The sequence below is a fragment of the Solanum dulcamara genome, chromosome 10 (genome assembly GCF_947179165.1).
Source record: "Solanum dulcamara chromosome 10, daSolDulc1.2, whole genome shotgun sequence".
NCBI classification, from domain to species: domain Eukaryota; kingdom Viridiplantae; phylum Streptophyta; class Magnoliopsida; order Solanales; family Solanaceae; genus Solanum; species Solanum dulcamara.
The window spans coordinates 50,196,038-50,217,421 of record NC_077246.1 but is presented as its reverse complement, the minus strand read 5'-3'; the positions used below and the strand labels follow the sequence as shown (position 1 = coordinate 50,217,421).

The 21,384-nt window shown below is 35.3% G+C and overlaps 2 protein-coding genes across 2 annotated transcripts; both read right to left on the bottom strand.

Moving 5' to 3' along the window:
* Positions 1–3,916: 3,916 nt before the first annotated feature.
* Positions 3,917–4,423, bottom strand: LOC129869787 (uncharacterized). The gene has a single exon (XM_055944401.1). It carries the CDS (start codon positions 4,421–4,423, stop codon positions 3,917–3,919), a length of 507 nt encoding a protein of 168 aa, XP_055800376.1.
* A 3,830-nt stretch (positions 4,424–8,253) lies between these two features.
* On the bottom strand, positions 8,254–13,342 carry LOC129869786 (uncharacterized). The gene is made up of 9 exons (XM_055944400.1): positions 13,256–13,342; positions 11,374–11,772; positions 10,541–10,699; positions 10,280–10,456; positions 9,598–9,717; positions 9,275–9,479; positions 9,071–9,161; positions 8,859–8,949; positions 8,254–8,769 (listed from the first exon to the last, which is right to left on the bottom strand). Exons 1-9 carry the CDS (start codon positions 13,340–13,342, stop codon positions 8,254–8,256), a joined length of 1,845 nt encoding a protein of 614 aa, XP_055800375.1.
* Between the last annotated feature and the right edge of the window lie 8,042 nt (positions 13,343–21,384).

Below are 21,384 nucleotides of genomic sequence, written 5' to 3'. Positions count from 1 at the left end.
CATAAGCATTTTATTCTAAACTCAATGGAAATTAATTAAAGGCTCAAGAACTCACAATATGTAGATTTCAACGATTTAGGTCATCAAATTAGTTCAAGAACACATACCTTTGGATGATGAAGTAGAAATTCCATAGAAATTGGTTTGAAAATTTGCATAGGGCATCGCGGATTTGAGAGTGTTTTGAGAGTTGAAGATGAAGAAAATTTTTGGAATGAAGAAAAATGGGGTTGAAGGGTTTTTTAAAATGGTTTTTAGCGGGTCTACCCATTAAAGATGGGTCAAACCCATCTTTTTTAGAGATGCGGACTTGTCGCGGACCTTACGGTTTTAAGTATCAAAACTTCATATTTTCCTTTGGTGTTGAAATAATCCAGGTCTGCACGTGGACTTGTCGCGGACCTTACTGTTTCTCGTCCAAAATTCTTAAATTGCATTCCTCTTGAAAGTAGGCCAAGGTCCGCAATGCGGACTTCTTACGGACCCTAATATTTTTGCATTTCAAGATTCCAAGTTGCATTTTTTTTGCACTGAATGCGGACTTGGCAAGGACTTTCCTTGTGAATTATTTTTCAACATCAATTTTTCGTGACATACCTGGGCAACATTTTTCATCGAACTGGAGTAGGTTCACGATGCGGACTTGTCACAGACCATATTGTTTTTGCTATGTCCAAACCTCCTTTTTATGCTCTTTTATTTTTCAAACTAGCTTATATACTCAACAACATTAATTTTTAGTAAAACCAAAATAAGCAACTAAAATTCTAATTAAGACACACAATACCTCACGGGTTGCCTCCAGCGCAGCATTTAATTTATTATCGCAGAATGACCCAGCTGCTGCTTCACTCATTATCCAATTTTATGACTTCTTGCTCATGATCAACATCCTCCCAGAAGTAATGCTTAAAGCTTTGTCCATTTACCAAAAATGTGGACATTTTTATTGCATTCCACAATTCTACGGCTCCATATGGTGTCATATGCACGACTTCAAAAGGTCTACTCTATTTGGACTGCAACTTTCTTGGAAAAAGCTTAAGTCTAGAGTTAAAGAAGAGTACCTTTTGTCCTGGTTCAAAAATACGAGTGATGATGTGCTTATCGTGCCATCGCTGGGTTTTCTCCTTGCAAAGCTTGGCGTTTTCATAGGCGTGGAGCCTGAATTCTTCTAACTCATATAACTGATCTAACCTATTTCGTCGCGCTAGCTCGGGATCAAGGTTGAGATTTTTGATTGCCCAGTAGGCTTGAGGCTCTAGCTCCATCGGCAAGTGACATGCTTTACCAAAAACCATTTGATAAGGGGATGTTCCGATGGGGGTTTTATACGCAATTCTATATGTTCATAATGCCTCATCTAGCTTTTCTTCCCAATCCTTCCATTGTGCATTGACAGTGTTTTGCAGAATTTGCTTCACTTCCCTATTAGAGACTTCCACCTGTCCATTGGTTTATGGATGATAAGTTATGGCCACCTTATGGTGTACTCCGAATTTGGCCAAGAGGTTCTTCACTGTTTGATTGATAAAATGTGGTCCTCCATCACTTATAATTGCCCTGGGAGTTCCAAAACAAGTGAAGATATGCTTCTTCAGGAACATGCTTACCACCCTCGAGTCATTCGTAGGAAGGGCTACCGCTTCAACCCATTTGGATACATAATCCACTACCACCAAGATATATTGACTCCCACAAGTGGTGGAAATGGACCCATGAAATCCATTCCCCATACATCAAAGATTTTAACCTCTAAAATATTGTTCAATGGAATTTCATGTCTCTTTGAGATCGTGCCCATTCATTGACTGATTACAACTCTTTACATACCCTGCAGCGTCCTTAAACAATATAGGACAAAAGAATTAAGATTAAAGCACTTTGTATGCAATGCGCTCTCCTTCATGATGGCTGACGTATGGTGATGAATGACAACTATCTAACACTTAGTGCACCTCAGCTTCCGGTATACACCTCCTAACTATTCTGTTAACGCTTGGTTGAATAGATAAGGTTCATCCCATACGTAGAACCTACCATCATGCATAAACTTCTTATTTTAATGCGAAGTAGAATCAGGAGGAAATACTCCACTAACAATGTAGTTCACACTATCTGCATACCATGGGAGTTCTTATACCGCTATTTCTAATAGTTTCTTATGTGGAAATTCCTCTTTTATCGACTTCTGCTCTATCACATGGGACAAATCCTCTAATATTGATAGGTCTGCTATTTGATTTTCACATCTCTTCCTATATTTGATTTCAATAGCAAACTCTTGTATCAATAAAATCCATCTAATGAGCTTTGGCTTGGAATCTTTCTTGTTGAATAGGTACCTAAGAGCTGCATGGTCAGTATAAACAATCACTTATATACCTACTAGGTAAGAGCAAAATTTGTCGAATGCATAAACCAATGCCAGCATTTCCTTCTCTGTGACAGTGTAGTTTTCCTGCGCAGAGTCAAGAGTCTTGCTGATATAGTAAATGGAGTGAATAATTCTCTCCTCTTTTGTCCCAGAACTACTCCCACTGCTATGTCGTTTGCATCACATATCAGCACAAAAGGTAACTCCCAGTTAGGAGCTATCAGAATGGGGGCTTCAATCAGCTTTTTCTTCAAGAGTTCAAAGGCCTACAAACAATTATAATCAAAAATAAATTTTATCTCCTTTTCAAGTAAACTGCACATGAGTCTGGCGATCTTTGAAAAATATTTGATGAATCGCCAGTAGAATCTGGCATGACCTAGAAAACTACGAACTCCTTTTACTAAAATTGGTGGTGGAAGTTTCTCAATTACTTCAATTTTAGCTTTGTCTACCTCCAAACCACCTTTTGACACTTTATGTCCCAACACAATACCCTCTTTTACCAAGAAATGACATTTTTCCCAATTCAAGATGAGATTTATTTCTTCATACCTTGCTAGTACTTTTTCTAGATTTTTCAGGCATAGATCAAAAGACTCTCCAAAAACTGAAACGTCATCCATGAAAACCTCTACAAACTCTTTCATCATATCATGAAATATCGCAATCATACACCTCTAAAAAGTGGCAGGAGTATTGCAAAGACCAAATAGCATATGCTTGAATGCATATGTACCCTAGGGGTATGTGAATATTGTCTTTTCTTGATCCTCTGGTGCAATGGTAATTTGATTATAACCTGAATGCCCATCTAAGAAACAGTAATATTCTTGGCTTGCTAATCTGTCGAGCATTTCATCAATAAAAGGTATAGGGTAGTGATTTTTTCTTGTGGTATCATTCAACTTTTTGTAGTCCATACATATACGCCACCTAGTTACTGTTCTTGTGGGGATTAACTCTTTTTTTCATTGTTCACCACAGTAATCCTCCCTTTCTTTGGTACACATTGAACTAGGCTTACCCACTTATTGTCAGATATTGGGTATATTATGCCTGCATCTAGCCACTTAATTATCTCTTTCTTCACAACCTTATTTATGATGGGGTTCAAATGGCATTGTGGTTGTGCACTAGCTTTATGTCCTTCTCCAATAAAAATTCTGTGCATGCACAAAGTGGGGCTGATACCGTGAACATCAGTCATTTACCAACTAATTGCCTTTTTAGCATCTCAAGTGCTGTTGTGGCCTGTGCCTCAGACTAAGCAGATGAAAGAATTACAGGTAAGGTATTATTTACGCCAAGAAAAACATACCTAAGATGTGCTGGCAATTGTTTCAACTCCAATTTAGGAGATTTTTCCAGAGAAGGCTTGGGTGAAGGTCCCAATTCTTTGTTCAAAGGTTCCACATTCTTTTTCCACATGTTGCTATTTGGTATATCAAGCACACTGGCTAATTCTTTAGTGTCCACGTCCTCTTCAATATCTTGACCCATCACGACTTTCGCCAACGAATCATTTTCTATAATACATTAAGTTGATACTTCCTCATCGATGATGGTTGTAGCAGATAGTTCTTCATAGACTACAGGCAATTTTAATGCATGATATACATCGAACACTTCCACTTTGTCATGTGCTCTCATGGTTAACCTACCTGCAGCCACATCAATAAGTGCCCCGCTTGTTGCTAAGAACGGGCGTCCCAAGATAAAAGGAATATTGGGGTTAGGTTCAAAATCTAAAATAACAAAATCAACAAGAAAAATAAGGGATCCTACTTGTACTAATACATCTTCAATGATACCATCAGGTCTAGCTATAGAACGATCAGCTAACTGTAGCAAAATAGTTGTTGCTTTAAGTTCTCCCAAGCCTAATTTCTTAAGTATAGATCTAGACATCAAGTTAATACTAGCACCCAGATCACAAAGACCTCTTGCATTACTATACTTACCAATGGTTACCTGTACTGTGAAACTACCTAGATCTTTTTGCTTAGCTGGAAGCTTATTTTGTTCAGGATTCTTAAAATACATTCTTCCGTGAGTTCCACTGTTTCAAATTCAGCTAACTTGCTTTTATTTTCCATAATATCTTTGGAAAATTTAGCATATTTTGGGATTCCCTGCAAAACCTTGATCAAAGGTAAGTTAATTTGTACGTGCTTCAATAGATCTATGAACTTTCCAAAACATTCCTCTTTTTTCTTCTTTTTAATTTTTTGTGGGAAAGGGGGAGGAGGTTTTGTCTTTAGTTCCTCCACTACTTTTGAACCGCTGGGTTCACCTTCTTCTCCAACTTGCTCTTTTTCTCTTTCCTCTGCTGGTTTTCTTTGGGAGCCAATTCAGTGAGGGGGAGACCACTTTGAGTACTCACAACATCACCTATTTGGGATTTGGGTCAGTTTTACCTGGTAAACCCCCTTGTTGGTGAGAATTGTGTGCACTTGCCAATTGCCCAAGCTGTTTTTCTAAATTTTGGGTAGCTAACCAATTCTGTCGAACATGTGCAGCTAGCTTAGTTTGGTCTTTCATGATTTGTTTCAACATGTCCTCTACACTCATGCTTCCTGATTTTCCTGGTCCTTGATTCTTTGACCCTGAGTATTGTATCCTTGTCCATGATTGTTGTATTGTTGTCTACCTCCTTGTGGTATGTATTGTGTCTGACCTTGCTATTAGTTTTGCTGATTCCCACCCTATGAGAAGTTGGGATGGTTTCTCCAATTTGGGTTATAAGTGTTTCCATAGTTCTGGTTGCCACCACCCCTAGGTGCATTTTCTACAAAATTTACTGACTCCGGATTTGTTCCACAATATTCAGCCACATGTCACTGCTTCCACAGACCTCACACCACATGTGTTGTTACTAAACCATGCTCACTGAAGCTTGCTGCTGTCCTTTTGCTAAAGTGTTGAAATGCGTTGTCATTATATTTTTCATTCCTGCAATTTGTGCTTTCAATGCAGTTACCGCATCAACTTTTAACATGCCTGCTTGTTTTTGAACAACAGGTCTAACATTTCCTCCATTCCACTTTCGGTTTCATTGAGATGTATGATTAAGCAATATATATAGCTCATCATATATTTTCTCCAAGGCTTGTCCACCTGCAGCAGAATCAAGAAGAATTTTGGTATTGGGTTCCAAACCTTCAATGAAAGTATGGACCAACACCTCATTAGCTTGATAATGGTAAGGGCAACTAATGAGTAACGATTTAAATCTGCCCTAGGATTGGTACAAATTTTCTCCACATTTTTTCTTGAAGCTTAAAATTTCAGTTGTCAACTTAGCCGTCTTTCCCAAAGGAAAGAACCTGATAAGAAATTTGCGCGCCAAATCATTCCATGAAGTGATTGAATTTGGTGGTTCTGACTTCAACCACCTCCTAGCTTCCCCCAACAAGGAAAAGGGAAACAATGTTAACCTCACATAGTTAGGAGATACCCCATTAGGTGTATAAGTGTCGCTAATCTCCAAAATAATTTGAATGTGAACTTGAGGATCTTCATGGAAACCCAATAGATTGCCCATTAGAGTGCAACAATTTACCATATTCTATTTCAGTTCAAATCTTCCTCCAGCTGGAGGTTTTTTTATGCTAGAGGTGACATTTGTTGTGAGTGGGACTGCCACATCACGCACTGTTATGGATGCCATTTCCATAGGAACCTCTTCTGGCAAGACCTCTCCTTCTAAATCATGATTATCAACCAGATTGAGTTTATGAATTATATTTTTCGAAGCCGCTGTTCACCTTTTTCGCTGGAAGAATCGTTCAGGCTTGGATAATGGATCTACAAGCTCCTTATCTCTGTCTAGTGTAATGTCTCAGTTACCTGCAAAAAATCTTTCCAGCCAAGACCAAGTTGTTAACACAAGCACTAATAATAATGGAACTTTACAAAGATAGCTATTTCCAAATTTAACATAAATTTCCCGGCAATGGCGCCAAAAACTTGTTGGTCTCCAAACGCACATGCAAGTATACGTGGTCTCAAAAGTAATATAGTGGCTCTTTTTGAGAGTTGGATGTCGAACCCACAGGGAATATGCAACTAGGCTTAGTTAACTTTGTAATAAATTGAATTATAAGTGTGTGTCTCAAAGAGTTGAGTTTGTTTATATCTACAAATGATATTACCAAAACTAGGTGAAAGCTACTTTAAAGATCTCAAATAGAATTATCAATTTAAAGAAGAGTCCTTGGGTTGTAGCAATTTAAAATTTCCAGTTTAATCTCCATTACCTTGGCATCCAAGAGGTTCCATATTATTGATTTATAGGGTTGATTTTATAATCATGATTTTTCAATCTCTAATTGTCTATTCTTGTTGACAACTTAACTACATCATTGAGCGGGGATAAGCATGAACCAACAAAAATGCCTTAGTCTTTTCATCCTATTTAACAACCAAACATGGTGTATAGATATGTGTCACAATCATTCTATACACTAATTGTTCTAGACAACTCTAAAACAAACATGCTCCTTATATTCTAGTGTTCTATCTTCCTTTCATCTTTCGAGTTAAGGATAGACAACAAATATGTCCAATGGTGATCAAGCATTAAAAAAATTAAAACAAGAATATAAGAGTAACTTCATATGAAACCCATTTTCAACCAAAGCAAACAAGAATTAAACTTTCATCTTATGGCTACAACCCAAGAACAAGAGGATTTAGCCTCTCGTAGTTTGTGAGACAATTACATGAAACATTTCTAACATAAACTTGAATCTAAGATGAAAGAGAAAGGAGAAAATATTACCAAACTAGGTCTTCTTTTGTCTTCCTTCAGCCTCCTTCCGACAAGAACAAGTGCCCTCATAAAAAATATAAAAGTGATCTTTATAGCACCAAAAAATGCATTGTTAAAGTAATTGCATTGAAATCCGCAATGCGGATTTGTCTTGTTTTAACATAACATTTCATTTTCCTGCTTTTGGGATGAATTCAGCTTGCACATGTCCAATATCCGCGATGCGGACTGATCGTGGACCACACTGCCTGGCAAAATAATTTTACATTTCAATTTCTAATCAATATATTACCAAGGTCCGTGACACGGACTTGTCGCGGACCACACTGTTTTGTCAAATAATTTCACACTTTGATTTTGATAAACATAATTCCAAGGTCTGCGATATGAAATTATCGTGGAACACACTGTCTCGTGAAATAATTTCCTTTCTTCTCTTATTAATTCTTCATGACCAGTCCGCATCGCGGACCTGGCGCGGACTACACTGTCTCATGAAATACATTCTATGTTTTGGAATAAAAAGTATAGGTCCTTACTCCGTGATATCGATTTTCTTCATTGCAGTGTATTTTAGTTCCCTTGTGACTTTATTTCTCTCTTGAGTTCCAATTTCCATCAAATCATGGTTCTTATATCCATTTGTACTCACTTAGATCTGAAAGTTTCTAAACATGCTATTTAGTTATAATAATACGAAATATGCACAATATGAATTCAACTTTAGGAGTTTTGTTTTTGAATCTAGCAATAATATATGATTTTAGTTGCTATTGGGCAAGTAAATGTGCCCAAGATCAATATCTTGAACGAAGATAATCGGTTTTGATTCCAGTTGATGGGATCGAAATTCCATCGCTAAGAAACTCGACAAACGCAGCTACAAACACACCGCAATCCCTAAAACAATTGAAATATATGTTCACATTAGCACATATAGTGACTCCCACTGTTGATACATACATTAACTATCACTAAGTAACAAAAATATACTATGCAAATAATAGTTATAGTGAAAATACAAAATGATAAATTACTTATAGGCTATCGTTTCCTTGTTGAGAGATCCCTTGAACATATTCAACATTAAAGGGGATTTCTAGTCCAGTAGCATGCCAATTGATTTGTCCTTGTAAGTATCAAGAACAGACCAATCAGTGCGATCTGATTTTTCAAGCAACCCATTGTCGACAATATACGTTTGCAACATTTGAGCCAACTTTTGTATCTCAACATATGGTTCTTTTTTTCTTGAACCCATTGATGAATCGTACACACATTTAAGCCTCTCTTTTAATACAACTACTAACAAAGCCCAATGATAATCACCAGCGCAATTCACAGGGATGTAGACATCATCGACTAAATACCATGGCAGACCGGCAGGAATAAACAAACCTCTTATTATGTTGGTAACTGACCTCTCAAGCCTAGATACATCAGCACCACGTGCCATATCTTCTTGTGTACTAAAATCTTGATTAATTGAATAGTACCTTGCATGTGCCATGTTAATGTAATCCTTGAAGATACAATTTGTTGTAGTGTATCTGTAATGGTTACCATTTTGAAGTTTTGATTTCTTGCGAAGGTAGTAAAATATGACATCGATGTGCTGCAGAGCGTATCAGTCTTAATAAAATATAGATGATACATAAACAATAACACATATCTTCTAAATAATATATCTGAATTATCCCTAACCTCATCATTCCAGCATTTCTTTGGCTGAGACATCAAATAAAACCAGTTTTTTTCCTTGGAATATGCAACAACATAGTCAATTTTTCCAAAGCTAAAGAACATCTAGATCGATAATTATCTTACTTTGGCTTTCTGTAATAATATAACTAATCAGATTATTGTACAGTGTAAACTAAATAAAATGTGTTACAACATATAAATCGATTACTTACTTCGTTGCATGATTTCTTAAAAGGCCTTTGTCTATCCATTGGGAATATTCTGAGAGTATTTCCCTTGGAGGTTCATCACAGATAGTAAAGCCTTCAAATGGATATTTCGGATTGAGTTCAGAAGAAATCTTCTCATTGCCTTTATCGCTTGAACCAAATGACGTTAAATACGGAAATTTAAAAATCTTTGAAGACTTCTGCTACGTGGAGCTCGAGTCTTTGTAACATCATGAGCAATAATCTGTAAGCATGGAAGAGTAGTTGGCAACTGACTATAACGGAGAAGCTGATCATCATAAGGAGTAATTGTATTCAATGGTTGAACATCGATAGAAACATGGATTTCTGAATTAAAGGCATCTATATCCTCTCTAAAGGCAAGTGAAATTGGATTTGATTTAGTGAACTTCTATATGAAATAAGGAAGTTAAAGAGAAGTATTATAATATAATATGTGTTGTGCACATTGTTGAAGTTAATAATACTTAATACATTCCTTAATCACTCTAAAAATTCATAAGACTTACATTCTTATTTTGATTTGTATTTGTATCGCCATGTCCAATATCATGTACAAATGTAGTGGCCATTCCAGTTTCTACTGATACTTCATGCCCGATATTTGACTGAATGTTTGGTGAAGAACCCTAAAACATATGCGATATATTAAACTGATATATTGGAATATTTATGTATCATAACTTATGAAAAGGCACATTACTTTCGTTTTTGTCATCAAAACTCCTGTATCTTGAAATAATTCAGATTCAGAAGCTACTGTATTAGACAATCCAATAGCATCTAAAAGTGTATCAATTTTTGGTGTTTGTACTGATGCATTTTGAATAATAATAGGCATATCATTTTTCTTAACATCGTAAAAGGTATTACATATGTTTGACATATTTACACAATCACTGATGTATAATTTTATTATTAATTTAACATTATTTTATCGGTACTCAATAAATCCTCTGCATCCTTGCATATTTCAGGTGCTTCTACAGAAATGAAATTATGTAGTATCTCCTACGGGTCTTGTTGATTCTTTGTTGATCCATCAATGTATGCGTATCCTAAACAAAATTATTAAATAATAACACCTAAACGGCACACCATTATTTGACACTTCAAATAAATAATTATCAAATGAAGAAATCATGATATATATGTCTATTTTGTATCAAAATTTAAATGACTAAAAAATACCTCACTAGATTCCTGATCATGAACTTGTTCTTCAATGTTACATAAATTTGAAAATTTTGGATCATTGTTGCGCATTTCTCCAACACTTGTTGGGGAATATTGTTCAAAAGATGAATCTGTCCTACCGGAACCATCAAAATCATTTTTCCTATTCGGATTGCATGTTCCAGGCCTGTCCTACATGAACACATATATAAGCCATTAAAGTAATTCATAAAAATTTATACAAACAGAATTGTAAGAAAATGAATAACAAACTACCTTCATTAACGAGTCAACTTCCTTGCCAATGGCTTTCAACATTACAGAGTGGTTTGATTTGATTAAACTTTCAAAATCACAAATCTTGCGGTTGTTTGAATTGATTAAACTCTCAAGATCACTAAACTTTTGATCAACCTTAGTGCAACAAAAATCCACCTAATTAATATATAACTAAAATAAGATATATTAAAAAATAAATCATTTAATAGACCTTACAAGATTAGCTATATACTTCTTCAATGACTCCAAAGCCGATGTGTTCAAAAGTTGAACTGGAACAGATGATGGTTCAGACAATGTATCAGAAACACCTTTTGTTGAAGATGGGATTTTAGAATTTTGAACTGTCTTCTTAATAACTTATGGATTTTGTTATTGTTTTTTTTTGCATTGGCTTTTTTAGGAATAGGTTTCTTTCCCTAAACAATTTTCATTCTTTTTGGTGGTAGTGGAGATGATCTCTTAGCGACTTGGCTAGACTTCCTTAATAAATGTTCAATAGGACTTGTAGTGAAATCTTCAAATCCTGACAGATGTTATGGTTCATCGTGGATGGGTTTGGCAGTAGATGTGGTTGGGATAGATGATGTGGATGGAATGTTTGATGCACCAACTTCAACACCTGGTAGATCCAGTGACAATAACTCCTCTGTAGTTGACACTATCTTCGTGCATGAATTTTGAAAAGGGGGGATAAATCAAACAGCCCCAAAAAAACAAAAAATGTAAGAATGTATGTTAAATAGATTGAGTCTCAAATGATACGTTTGTCAAATCATTATAATAATTGAATAATAATTGTATTAAATGACAGAGTATTTCTAATTTACCTCGCTAATGATGCTAGACATAAATATTCCATATTTAGGCTTAAGACCAACCACTCGCCAGTTACATATTCTTGGAATCTGATTTTCCTCTATAACTGCAATATTCGGGTGTACTACTGATGCACACTCATACATCCATGCATTTAATGCGTAGGGCATGCCTCCCAAATGGTACAACTGTTTAACAGTTGTAAATTCTAATCTCATACTTCTCATCAATTTAGAGTATACGAGTTGACCCCATGGGAAATGCTCATACCGACCATCCTCAATCATTCTAAAATCATCCACTGATATGGTTGTATCACCAAGTTGAGAAAAAAGAAAGGTATGAATGAAGTACAGAATGGCCATTTGAAGTGCCTCCTCATTATTGTCCCAATTTCCCAACAAAAATCTCTGAACCAAATGATTTTTATTAATACCAGATTTGCTATCAGGAAATACTTCTCTAACAATCTAGTAGGAGGGGAGTGAGGATATGCAAAATCTAAGATATTACCCGTGCATCTAAAACCGATAATAATGACAAATTATTTGATAGACAAATGTAAGACATTCCCCTGTATGTGTCTAATGTGCAATTCATTGGGGTTGTTGTGCTCCAACTGAAGAAGAAAGATACATTTTGTAATTTTTCCTTGGAAATTACACTGAGGGATATTGAGGTAAGGACCAAATATAGTTTGCCAAAATATTTCAATACCTTCTTCTCTTATCGACAATAGAAAATCAGTCACAAAACTTGGGTTATAAGATGTACCGAACCTTAATGAGTGAGTGGAAATATTTTTGATAAAATATTTCATACCCTACAGTAATAACACAAAGTAAATACTTAAAAGCTCGTATATACATAACAGTGCATCAAAGAGTGATAACTAACCAATAGCTTACTACAAATTATACAGATAAATAGCATGATACACAAACTTATATGCCTGGAAAAAAAAACACAAGTTTATTTAGCTATGAAAATAGTAGGAATGTATCAAAAAAATAATTTAATCATAGAAATCAGTATCATATTTAGTCAAATACATTTATATGTATCAATATCATGTTTAGTCAAATGTATCAATATTATTTTAATGAAATATATCAGAATCTTTTTAAACATTTTTAATAAAATGTATCATTGTCATGTTTAGTCAAGTGTATTTGTATACATTTTTAATGAAATATATCAGTAAGAATTTTAATTCAAATGTATCTGAAAAGAACTGTACGATCTTGACTGCTCTGCTTATTCATTCCCCAAGAAAGAATATATATGTGATACAATATTGAACCCTAGGATGTCTTCGGATCCTAGAAATAAGGAAACTAATTAATATGTGATAATTATCTCCCTACAAATATGCTACCAAATATGCTACCAAATAATATCAAATAATACAAAGATATTATACCGCAATAGTATCATTATTAGTTATAATGAAATGTTACAGTAACATTTTTTGATCAAATGTATATGTTTTTGATTTAAAGAAATATATCATTATTAAATTTTAATAAATGTATCAACCTCAGTTTTACACAAATGTATAAGTATCAAATTTGATCTACCTTACTAACAACAATTATTATTCAAATGTATCAGTAACAACTTTAAACAAATGTATCATTTTCAATATACATATTTGTACGATTTGAATAAATTTGTTGATACATCTCATGTTATGATACATGATTATTGATACATGTAATCCTATTGTTAAATATAGTTACTGATACATTTGATTGATATCGATACATTTGCATATAACTGGATACAACAAAATTATAACTACCGTTCATGATATGTTGTATTTAAAAATGAAAATAATTAGAGAAAAAATTTAACCTTTGGTAAATTTGGGTGCGTAATTGTGGAATATACTCCCCCCCCCCCTTTGGAAGCTTTTTCAGAAGCTTCATCGGCTTTACACTCTGAACCGGAGCATTCAATCTTCTTAGCCTTCGCCATTTGCAGATTCTTGGTGCCTACTAGGTCTTTACCTTGTTGGGACCTATCTTCATGGAACCCACAATCAACAACTTCAGTAACATTAGGTATTCGATTTCGATTTTGAGAAATCAGTTGGATGAGACCAATACTAAAGGACGGACGGATTTTCATATGAATCAGTATATTCTGAAAGAATTTGAAGAAAAAAATTTAACATTAAACTAGTAACTTTAAGAAAACATATGCAGAAATACTAATACCTCTTTTGAAAAATGCAACTTACAATGGCGCCCTAGAGTTAGACTCTAATATGTGAGCATGATTTGAGGCGAAGATTAAGGAGTTTTCTTCTTCTTTGAACTGTAAAATCGAAAAAAGTGAGAGACAAAGGCGAGAAAAGAGGGATTTAGGTGATGAAGAAGGGTTTTGCTGAATGTATCGGGTGAGGGAAGAGAGAGAAATAAAAGTAGGAATTTTGGTAAATTTTTTAAATGGTTGAAATTTTTAGCAAATATGGTAATATAAGGTGTGTACTTTAGTAAATGTTTCATAATTCTTTGGCCAAATCAAGGCAGTTTAGTTCACATGAATATTACCCACATTCTATTGTGACTTTCATGAATTCCAGCCAAGCCCAACAACTATCCTAAAGAAACTTATTATATTCTAATCCTACCATTCCATAAAGACCTAAAGCATGTGATACTTTTTTTTGTACATAAGTTGATGGTTTTTGTGAACTAAATTATTGGCAGTTGGACACTTGGCCAGTTCAGTTGTATTGCTTATATTTTAGAATAGCATGAAGTAGGGGTGTTCACAATTAGGTGAAAAATTATTTCAAATAAAAAATCAAATTAAATCGATAATAATTGATTTGTTCCATCTTCCCAACTTCTCGTGCCACCCTCCAAAGTCCAAACACCTTTTATATCAACCATATTAATGGAACTTCAATAAATAATTAAATAATTTATTCTGTTTTTGTCTATGTAAGTGACCATACTGAATAGGAGGTACATCAATGACCTTTTCTGGGTACATTGGCAAGAACCATATATAATAATATAACTCAGCGAATTTGACACAGTATTTAAGTTTAATGAGTCTGGAACCTAAATAACATGTAAAAAACAAATGGACCAAAGTAATAGACAAAAATAAAGTTTCCAAGAAAAACCATTAGAGTATTAATTTAGTATACTATAGGTGTCCCTTAAACGAGTTAGGCCTAATGGTTGTTAAGATCAATGGACACATATAGTGCACTAAATTAGTATGCTATAGAATTCCCAAAAAGATCATCAAGAACCTCAACAGTCTTCTTTCCCAATGGTCCCCAGTCAACTGTTTTTCTTTCTTTTCTTTTCTTTTTTAAAAAAAGAAGTGAGAGAGCCATTAAAGTCCTATTCCATGTGCTCTAAGCTCCATCTCTTAAGAAACGCTCTCTTCTCCCTCCTCTACCCTTATGCAACATCCTTTTTGATGGCCTAAAACCTAAGTCATGGCCACTCCGGTCACTGGACATCCGCTCCCTGAGGCTGGTCAATCTCCCCCCATAGCATCCACCGCACATTTCCCCACCCTGACCCATCCTAAACCCCAAAACAAGCCGTTCCCACACCCTATGATTAGCAATTGAGATATTTCGACAATGAACTTTCTTTGTTGCAGAAACACAACCTACAAGGAATCAATCATACAAGGAAGGCTGGCTCACTATAATCAAAAAGGGAAAGGAATGTGAAAGCAAAGAGTAAATCAATCAGGAGAAAATCAAGTAATAAAGGTCAATCTCGAGGATATCAAGAGAGCTACAATCTGGAGGAAATCAAGCAACGACTATGAATCTGATTGATACCAAGCAATCCTCAATCAAGGCCGTGGAAGGAAAGGATCGTTAAATCAGGGAACTACATTCACACATATGGAAGACTGCAAAGATTCGCTGAATCACGGAAATACTCTGTGCAAGACAAAGATCTACCCAAAGAAGATAAAAGAACTCACAAAGGAAGATTTTACATGAACATATCTAATAGGGACATGTATACTCAATCAAGAAAATATTACAAATCCTTAATTAAATAAAAATCCCTTGGGTTTTCCTTTATAGAGCTAAAATGGCTACCTCACAAAAGCCATATATATAGTCCTCCTCGTCTAGCTAGATAGTTACGCATTTCACTTGAACTTGTACTCTTGTTTTCTTTCATATTTCAAAAGCTTTGTATTCATCTAAGTTTATAATTGTAACAGCAAAGAGAAAGAACTATCTCTAGCATAGGATATATGAGTAGAGGTTGCGTTGTTTCAAGAATTCTGGTTTTCATATCAGACAAATCCTAAAGTCTCATCGGGATATCACCAAAAATTTTAAAAAGCTCTAAAGGAAGAAAACCCTTGTAACCCAAGAGAACTGGACTATGCACCACATCAGTGATCTAACCAAGAAAACATCTGTCTCATTTATGTTCAGTTTCGTATATTTTATATTACTTGAGATACTAACTTCCAGGTCAATCGACTCTCATCTTCGAGCAGTCAACTAAGAAGAAAATTTCAATTCACCTCTCCCTCTTGAATTTCAATAAGTATCAGAACAGGTCTCACCATCTAAAGTGTTTAACCTCACATGAGAAAATATCAATGGCAAACTATCAAATTCCTGGTGTAATTCTTCAAGATGGCCACTCATCAAATGATCCTCCCTACTTCAATGATCAACACTATTCTCACTAGAAAGATAGATTTAGAATCTTCTCTCAATCTAATGACTTTTAAGCATGGGTTGTGATAAAGAAAAGACCAAAATCCATTTCGGCATCACCAAAAATGAGGCCTCTAGCAAAACAGTTGATCTGGAAGGACTCCCTGGTTTCTATATAGAAGCTGCACAATGGCTGGGCCTGAGGATCCATATTTCAATATTATCCTGAGAATCAGAGAGCTAATAAGAAGGGATTGGAGGTGAGAATTGAGACATATTTGGAGGGAAGGCAATGTGAAGATGTGTTGGCTAAGAAAAGTATCAGTCCTGCTCCTGGCTTAACTATCCTACGTGACCCCCTACTGCAATCAGACAGTGGAAAAAGAATGATAACTTAGGCTCGACGACACCTAGAGTTGTGAAGGTGAGTTAGAGCGTAAAGCCTTAACATGTTCCAAAAAAAGAAGTATACATGTATCTCCCTCACGGATATTCTCCATAGGGGGAGAACTCTGTTTGCCACCTGAATCAGTCCCTTTATGGACTTAAACAAGCGTCCCAAAATGGGTTTGCCAAATAAGTATTGCATGACCGAATAATTCAAAATTTTCTATTAGGTTGCAATACACCGGGCTGCTTCTTTGTTCTATCATGATTGGGCGGACTTTCCCTCAAGAATGTTTATCGCTTTCCTTTTAGACAGAAAAAGGAAAACGGAAAGATTGAGCATAAAAAAAATATAGAGAATGACCTATTACGTGCAAAAAATGGAAATTCTATCAATAATAAGAGTCTGAAGTTGAGGATTTCGCTTCTGATGTAGTCAGGGAGAAGTTAAGTTCTGTTTTTAGCTTTAGCAAGGGACTGCCTGAACAAAGGAACAACAAGAGGTAAATCAAACTAATGCTAGAGCTATAAATTTATTATATTGTGCAGTTAGCGGAGAAGAATACGATAAGATCTCAATGTGTGAAACTATTAAAGAAATGTGGTATGAACTCAAAATCACATATGAAAGAACCAGCAAAGTAAAGAAAGCTCAAATCAGTTCTCTAGTGAAGGAATATTAACTGTTCAAAATGGCATATGATGATAATGTGGAACATGTTCTCAAGATTTAGCAAGATCGTTTGTAAGCTTAAATCTCTTGGTATGGTTTACAAGTCAGGAAACTCATCAGGAGTCTTTCAAAAGCTTGGGATACCAAGGCAGTGATCCTTGATGATGGAGATCTATAAAAAATGACCTATGAAGAATTCAGGGGAATCCTTATGGCATATGAACAAAATCATATCAATAGATATAAAAAGAATGAGAAGAAGAAAGTTGTCTCCTTCAATGAAGAAATAACGAAGCAGAAGAAGAAATTGATGAATTCAATATTGAAGGAATGACTCTTATAAATTGTGGTGTAAGAGAAATGATGAGACAAAGAAGGCAGAGGGCTTAGGTGGATTCAAGAAATAGTGATTATAAGGCAAATGATGAGACAAAGAAGGCAGAGGCCCTAGCAGGATTCAAGAAATAGTGATTATTAGAGAAATGTTGATAAATGTTACCACTATGGCAAATCTGGACACATCAAGTAAAACTGTCCTAAACTGAAAAAGAGAAACTTTTGAGGAAATAAAAATCCAAAATCTCTTAGCGCTTGGAGTGATGAAGAAATATCGGAAGAGGATCCCACAGAGAGCAAATATATATTTTATGGCAATGGGTAAAACAAGTGAGGTAAGAATGTCTAATTGTCAAAATTCTATTAACTTATAAAACTCTTTAGATATGATTATTGAAGAAATTCAAAAGGTTATTGATGAATAAAACAAACTTGCTAAATAAAAGAAGGAATGGCAAATTATTCTAGAAGTAAGTCAAGTGGAAGTCAACTTACTCCCGGAAGAACTTGGTGAAATAAAAATGCAATTAAACAACATTAAAAAATCACCAAGACATAACCCAACCCAATCCAATAAGTCATCTCAAAATTCATCCTTTTGTAGTGCAAAATTATCTGTCAAATTCAGTTGTCTTATGTCACGCCCCGGGAGGGTACCCTAGATGTGGCCGACACTCAAAAGCCATTTTTGGCCTTCAAGCGAACCACTTGGTCCAGTCACACTTTTATTCAGTCATATTCTATCAGTGGAAGACTCAATCATAAGAATACTATTCATAATTTAGGGCAAGGCCAAACATATATCCAATCAACAACTAGCAGAATAAAACTAGTCAAAACGAATAATTCAACATTTCCACACTCTAGTCTATAAAGCTTCTATCAATAATCCAGGAGGTGCCGATGACAGGTCCATGGCTACCAAAAATCAAAATAAAAGAAAACTAGTCAAATCTAAAAAGATAATCTCGGCATCCTCCGGAAACAGGGAGGACTCACCAGCTAGCTGGAAGTGAGTAGATCTTCAACGGTGCGCCGGTTGATGATCTCTAGTACTTGTCTCTGCATCATGAAACGATGCAGGTCAAATGACATCAGTACATGGAATGTACGAGTATGTAAAATGACCGAATGAAACAACATCAAGAAAGAATCAAATCAACTCAAAATCTCAACTCAAGAGAAAGAATAACTCAATCAAGTGTCCTAAGTCTAAACAAGAATATAGTTTAGACGGGACCAATCACATACAATTCCACCCAATCTGACTCAGAGTACTATGAAGACCTATATGAGAGTTTCTCTTATCCGACAACCATCACTTATGAGCCAGTGATAGTACAACAAGTTGACGTTGTTGCCATATCCATCCATACCTTGTTAGGGTATGAACGAATCAACCAATCATGGATCTATATCCAACCAAGTCCTATCATGTCAGGACAATAATTTGGGAAGCATCTGACTTTAACGGTTCAATCCCCTCCTACATTTGGCGACGTAGTTATTGGATTTGAGTTATTACTCCCTCTTACCCAATTTGGTGCTCGATACTCCTTCCAAGACTCAATGCTCATAAAACTCTATCCAATCAACTCAATCTAATCATATCGACAAGTCTCATTTGGAACCTCGTCAAATCATCAAATCTATCACAACCATACCTCTTCCAATCATACTATCCGATCAATCTCAATCGTATCTTTTAAGAGTAGTTTAAATATGCATTTATGACAATATGTAATCCTATCCAAACATTTCTCCATTCATTTAACAAATCTTTTTGGGACTCATCAAGACTCCAAGGTTCTAAATAGACAATTTAAGATAATCATCATATTTAAGAAAATTAACATATTTACAATAATCAACATATTTAAGAAAATTAACCAAAATATGTTTAACAAACCATATCAATCAACTCATACTAACATGAAGAATTTAGCAATTTCTTGACTCAACAACATCAACATAACAAAAATTAAGTTAATAGATGAAAAGACTCATTTGGACATAAGCCTATCAAGAAACTCCATTCTTATGAACATTTAATCACAAAAAAGATGTAGGGCACATGGGTGGACTCAACCCATGCTTTGAGTAGCCTTACATACCTTGGTGAAGATTTTGAAGGAACCTTGATGTTAGGTCTTCAATGGAAGGCTTGAATCCTTGAAATTTTTGAAGGCAATTTCTTGTTGGAGATGGATTGAGAGAGAAGAGAGGAAGAGGATTAGGGCTTTTTGGGAGAGGCAATGGACTGAAAAGAAATAGTCCAAAACGTGACCAAATCAATATATATATATATAATTAGGGAAAATGTCCAATTTGCCCTTCCTCAAAAATCTGGAAAAATGGGCTAAAACCCTCCCGGCGCTATAGTGGCGCACCGCTATCTGGAAAATAGGCTTAAAAACCCTGCTCACCTAATAGTGGTGCGTCACGCCAAGGACCAAACTACTGGGGCTTGTTCCTGGCGCTATAGTGGCACATCGCACCACTGGGGCGCCAAGCCCAGGTTTTCCTCAGTTATAGTCCAGGCCTGAAATTCCTGCAGCACTAATCCGTAGTAAAATAGTCATAACTTTTGACTCCGAACTCTAAAAAATACAATCTTGGTGGCATTGTAAAGAAGACTCAAAAACCTTTAATTTAATAGGTCATGGGCCACTAAATTCGTTATATTAAAAAAGATAAGGTCATTCGAAGTCGACCCTTATACAAACTCATTGGGAAACTTAGCCAAGACGAGTTCTTTGGACTTGACTTGGTTTTAGGGATCCCTTATGACCCTAAATCACATCCAACACTCTCCAATTACTTAGGAATTGATCCTAACTCATGCATACACTTTACAATCGTCTAGTACGATCCTATACGTACACGAAGAATGGTCTGAATCTTAGTGAAATCTTTTGGGGGTGTTACATCTTACTTGTGGAAAAATTGGCCACAAATCCTTTAACTGTAAAGCATACTCTTCTAGTAAGTAGATTTGGCGATCAAAAGATGTTAATACTAACCATCAACGACCCAAGAAAACTTGGGTATCTAAAAGAAACTAAATTATCTATTTTATAGAAGCGTACAAAGAAGACCCTACAAAAAGGGAATGTGGGTAATTGACAATGGATGTTCCACACACATAACTGAAAAGAAAGAAAATTTCAATAAAGTAGAAAAAAATCAATGGAGGCTATGTGAGGTTTTGAGACAATACTAAAGGAGAAGTCACATGAGTTGGATCAATAACCATAAGTCCTTCATGTGACTTAGTTGAAGTATATCTTGTTGATGAATTAAAACATAATCTACTAAGCATTGGTCAACTATGTGATGCAAGTTTTGATGTCCGCTTCAATGCTGTAAAATGCATCATTAGCAATTTAGAAAAGAATAACACCATTATTGGAGATCGAGTGGAGAACATCTATGTGTTGAACAACATAAATTTACCAATACTAACGTGTCCAACTGCAATATCTAGTGATCCCTGGCTGTGGCATAGAAAACTTGATCATGCAAGCATGCATTCTCTTAAAAAACTCTCAAGATTATAATTGATTCTCGAATTGCCTAAACTAAAGTTTGAAAAGGATCATATCTGCGATGATTGTCAACTCAGTAAACAAACTCGAACATCTTTTAAGTTCAGAGATATTGTGAGCACATCCAAGCCACTCCAACTTCTACATATGGATTTTTTTAACCCACAAAAATAACAAGGATAGGTGGTACAAGATATCCGTTTGTAATTGTTGATGACTATTCTCATTTTACTTGGGTTATTTTCTTATCTCATAAACATGAGGCTTTTACTAATTTTAAAGTGTTTTGTAGAAAAGTTCAAAGAGAAGCAGGTTATTTTATCTTCACCATTCACAATGATCATAGAGGAGAATTTGAAACAAGTCTTTTGAGAAATTATGCAATCAAAATGGATATACCCAAAAT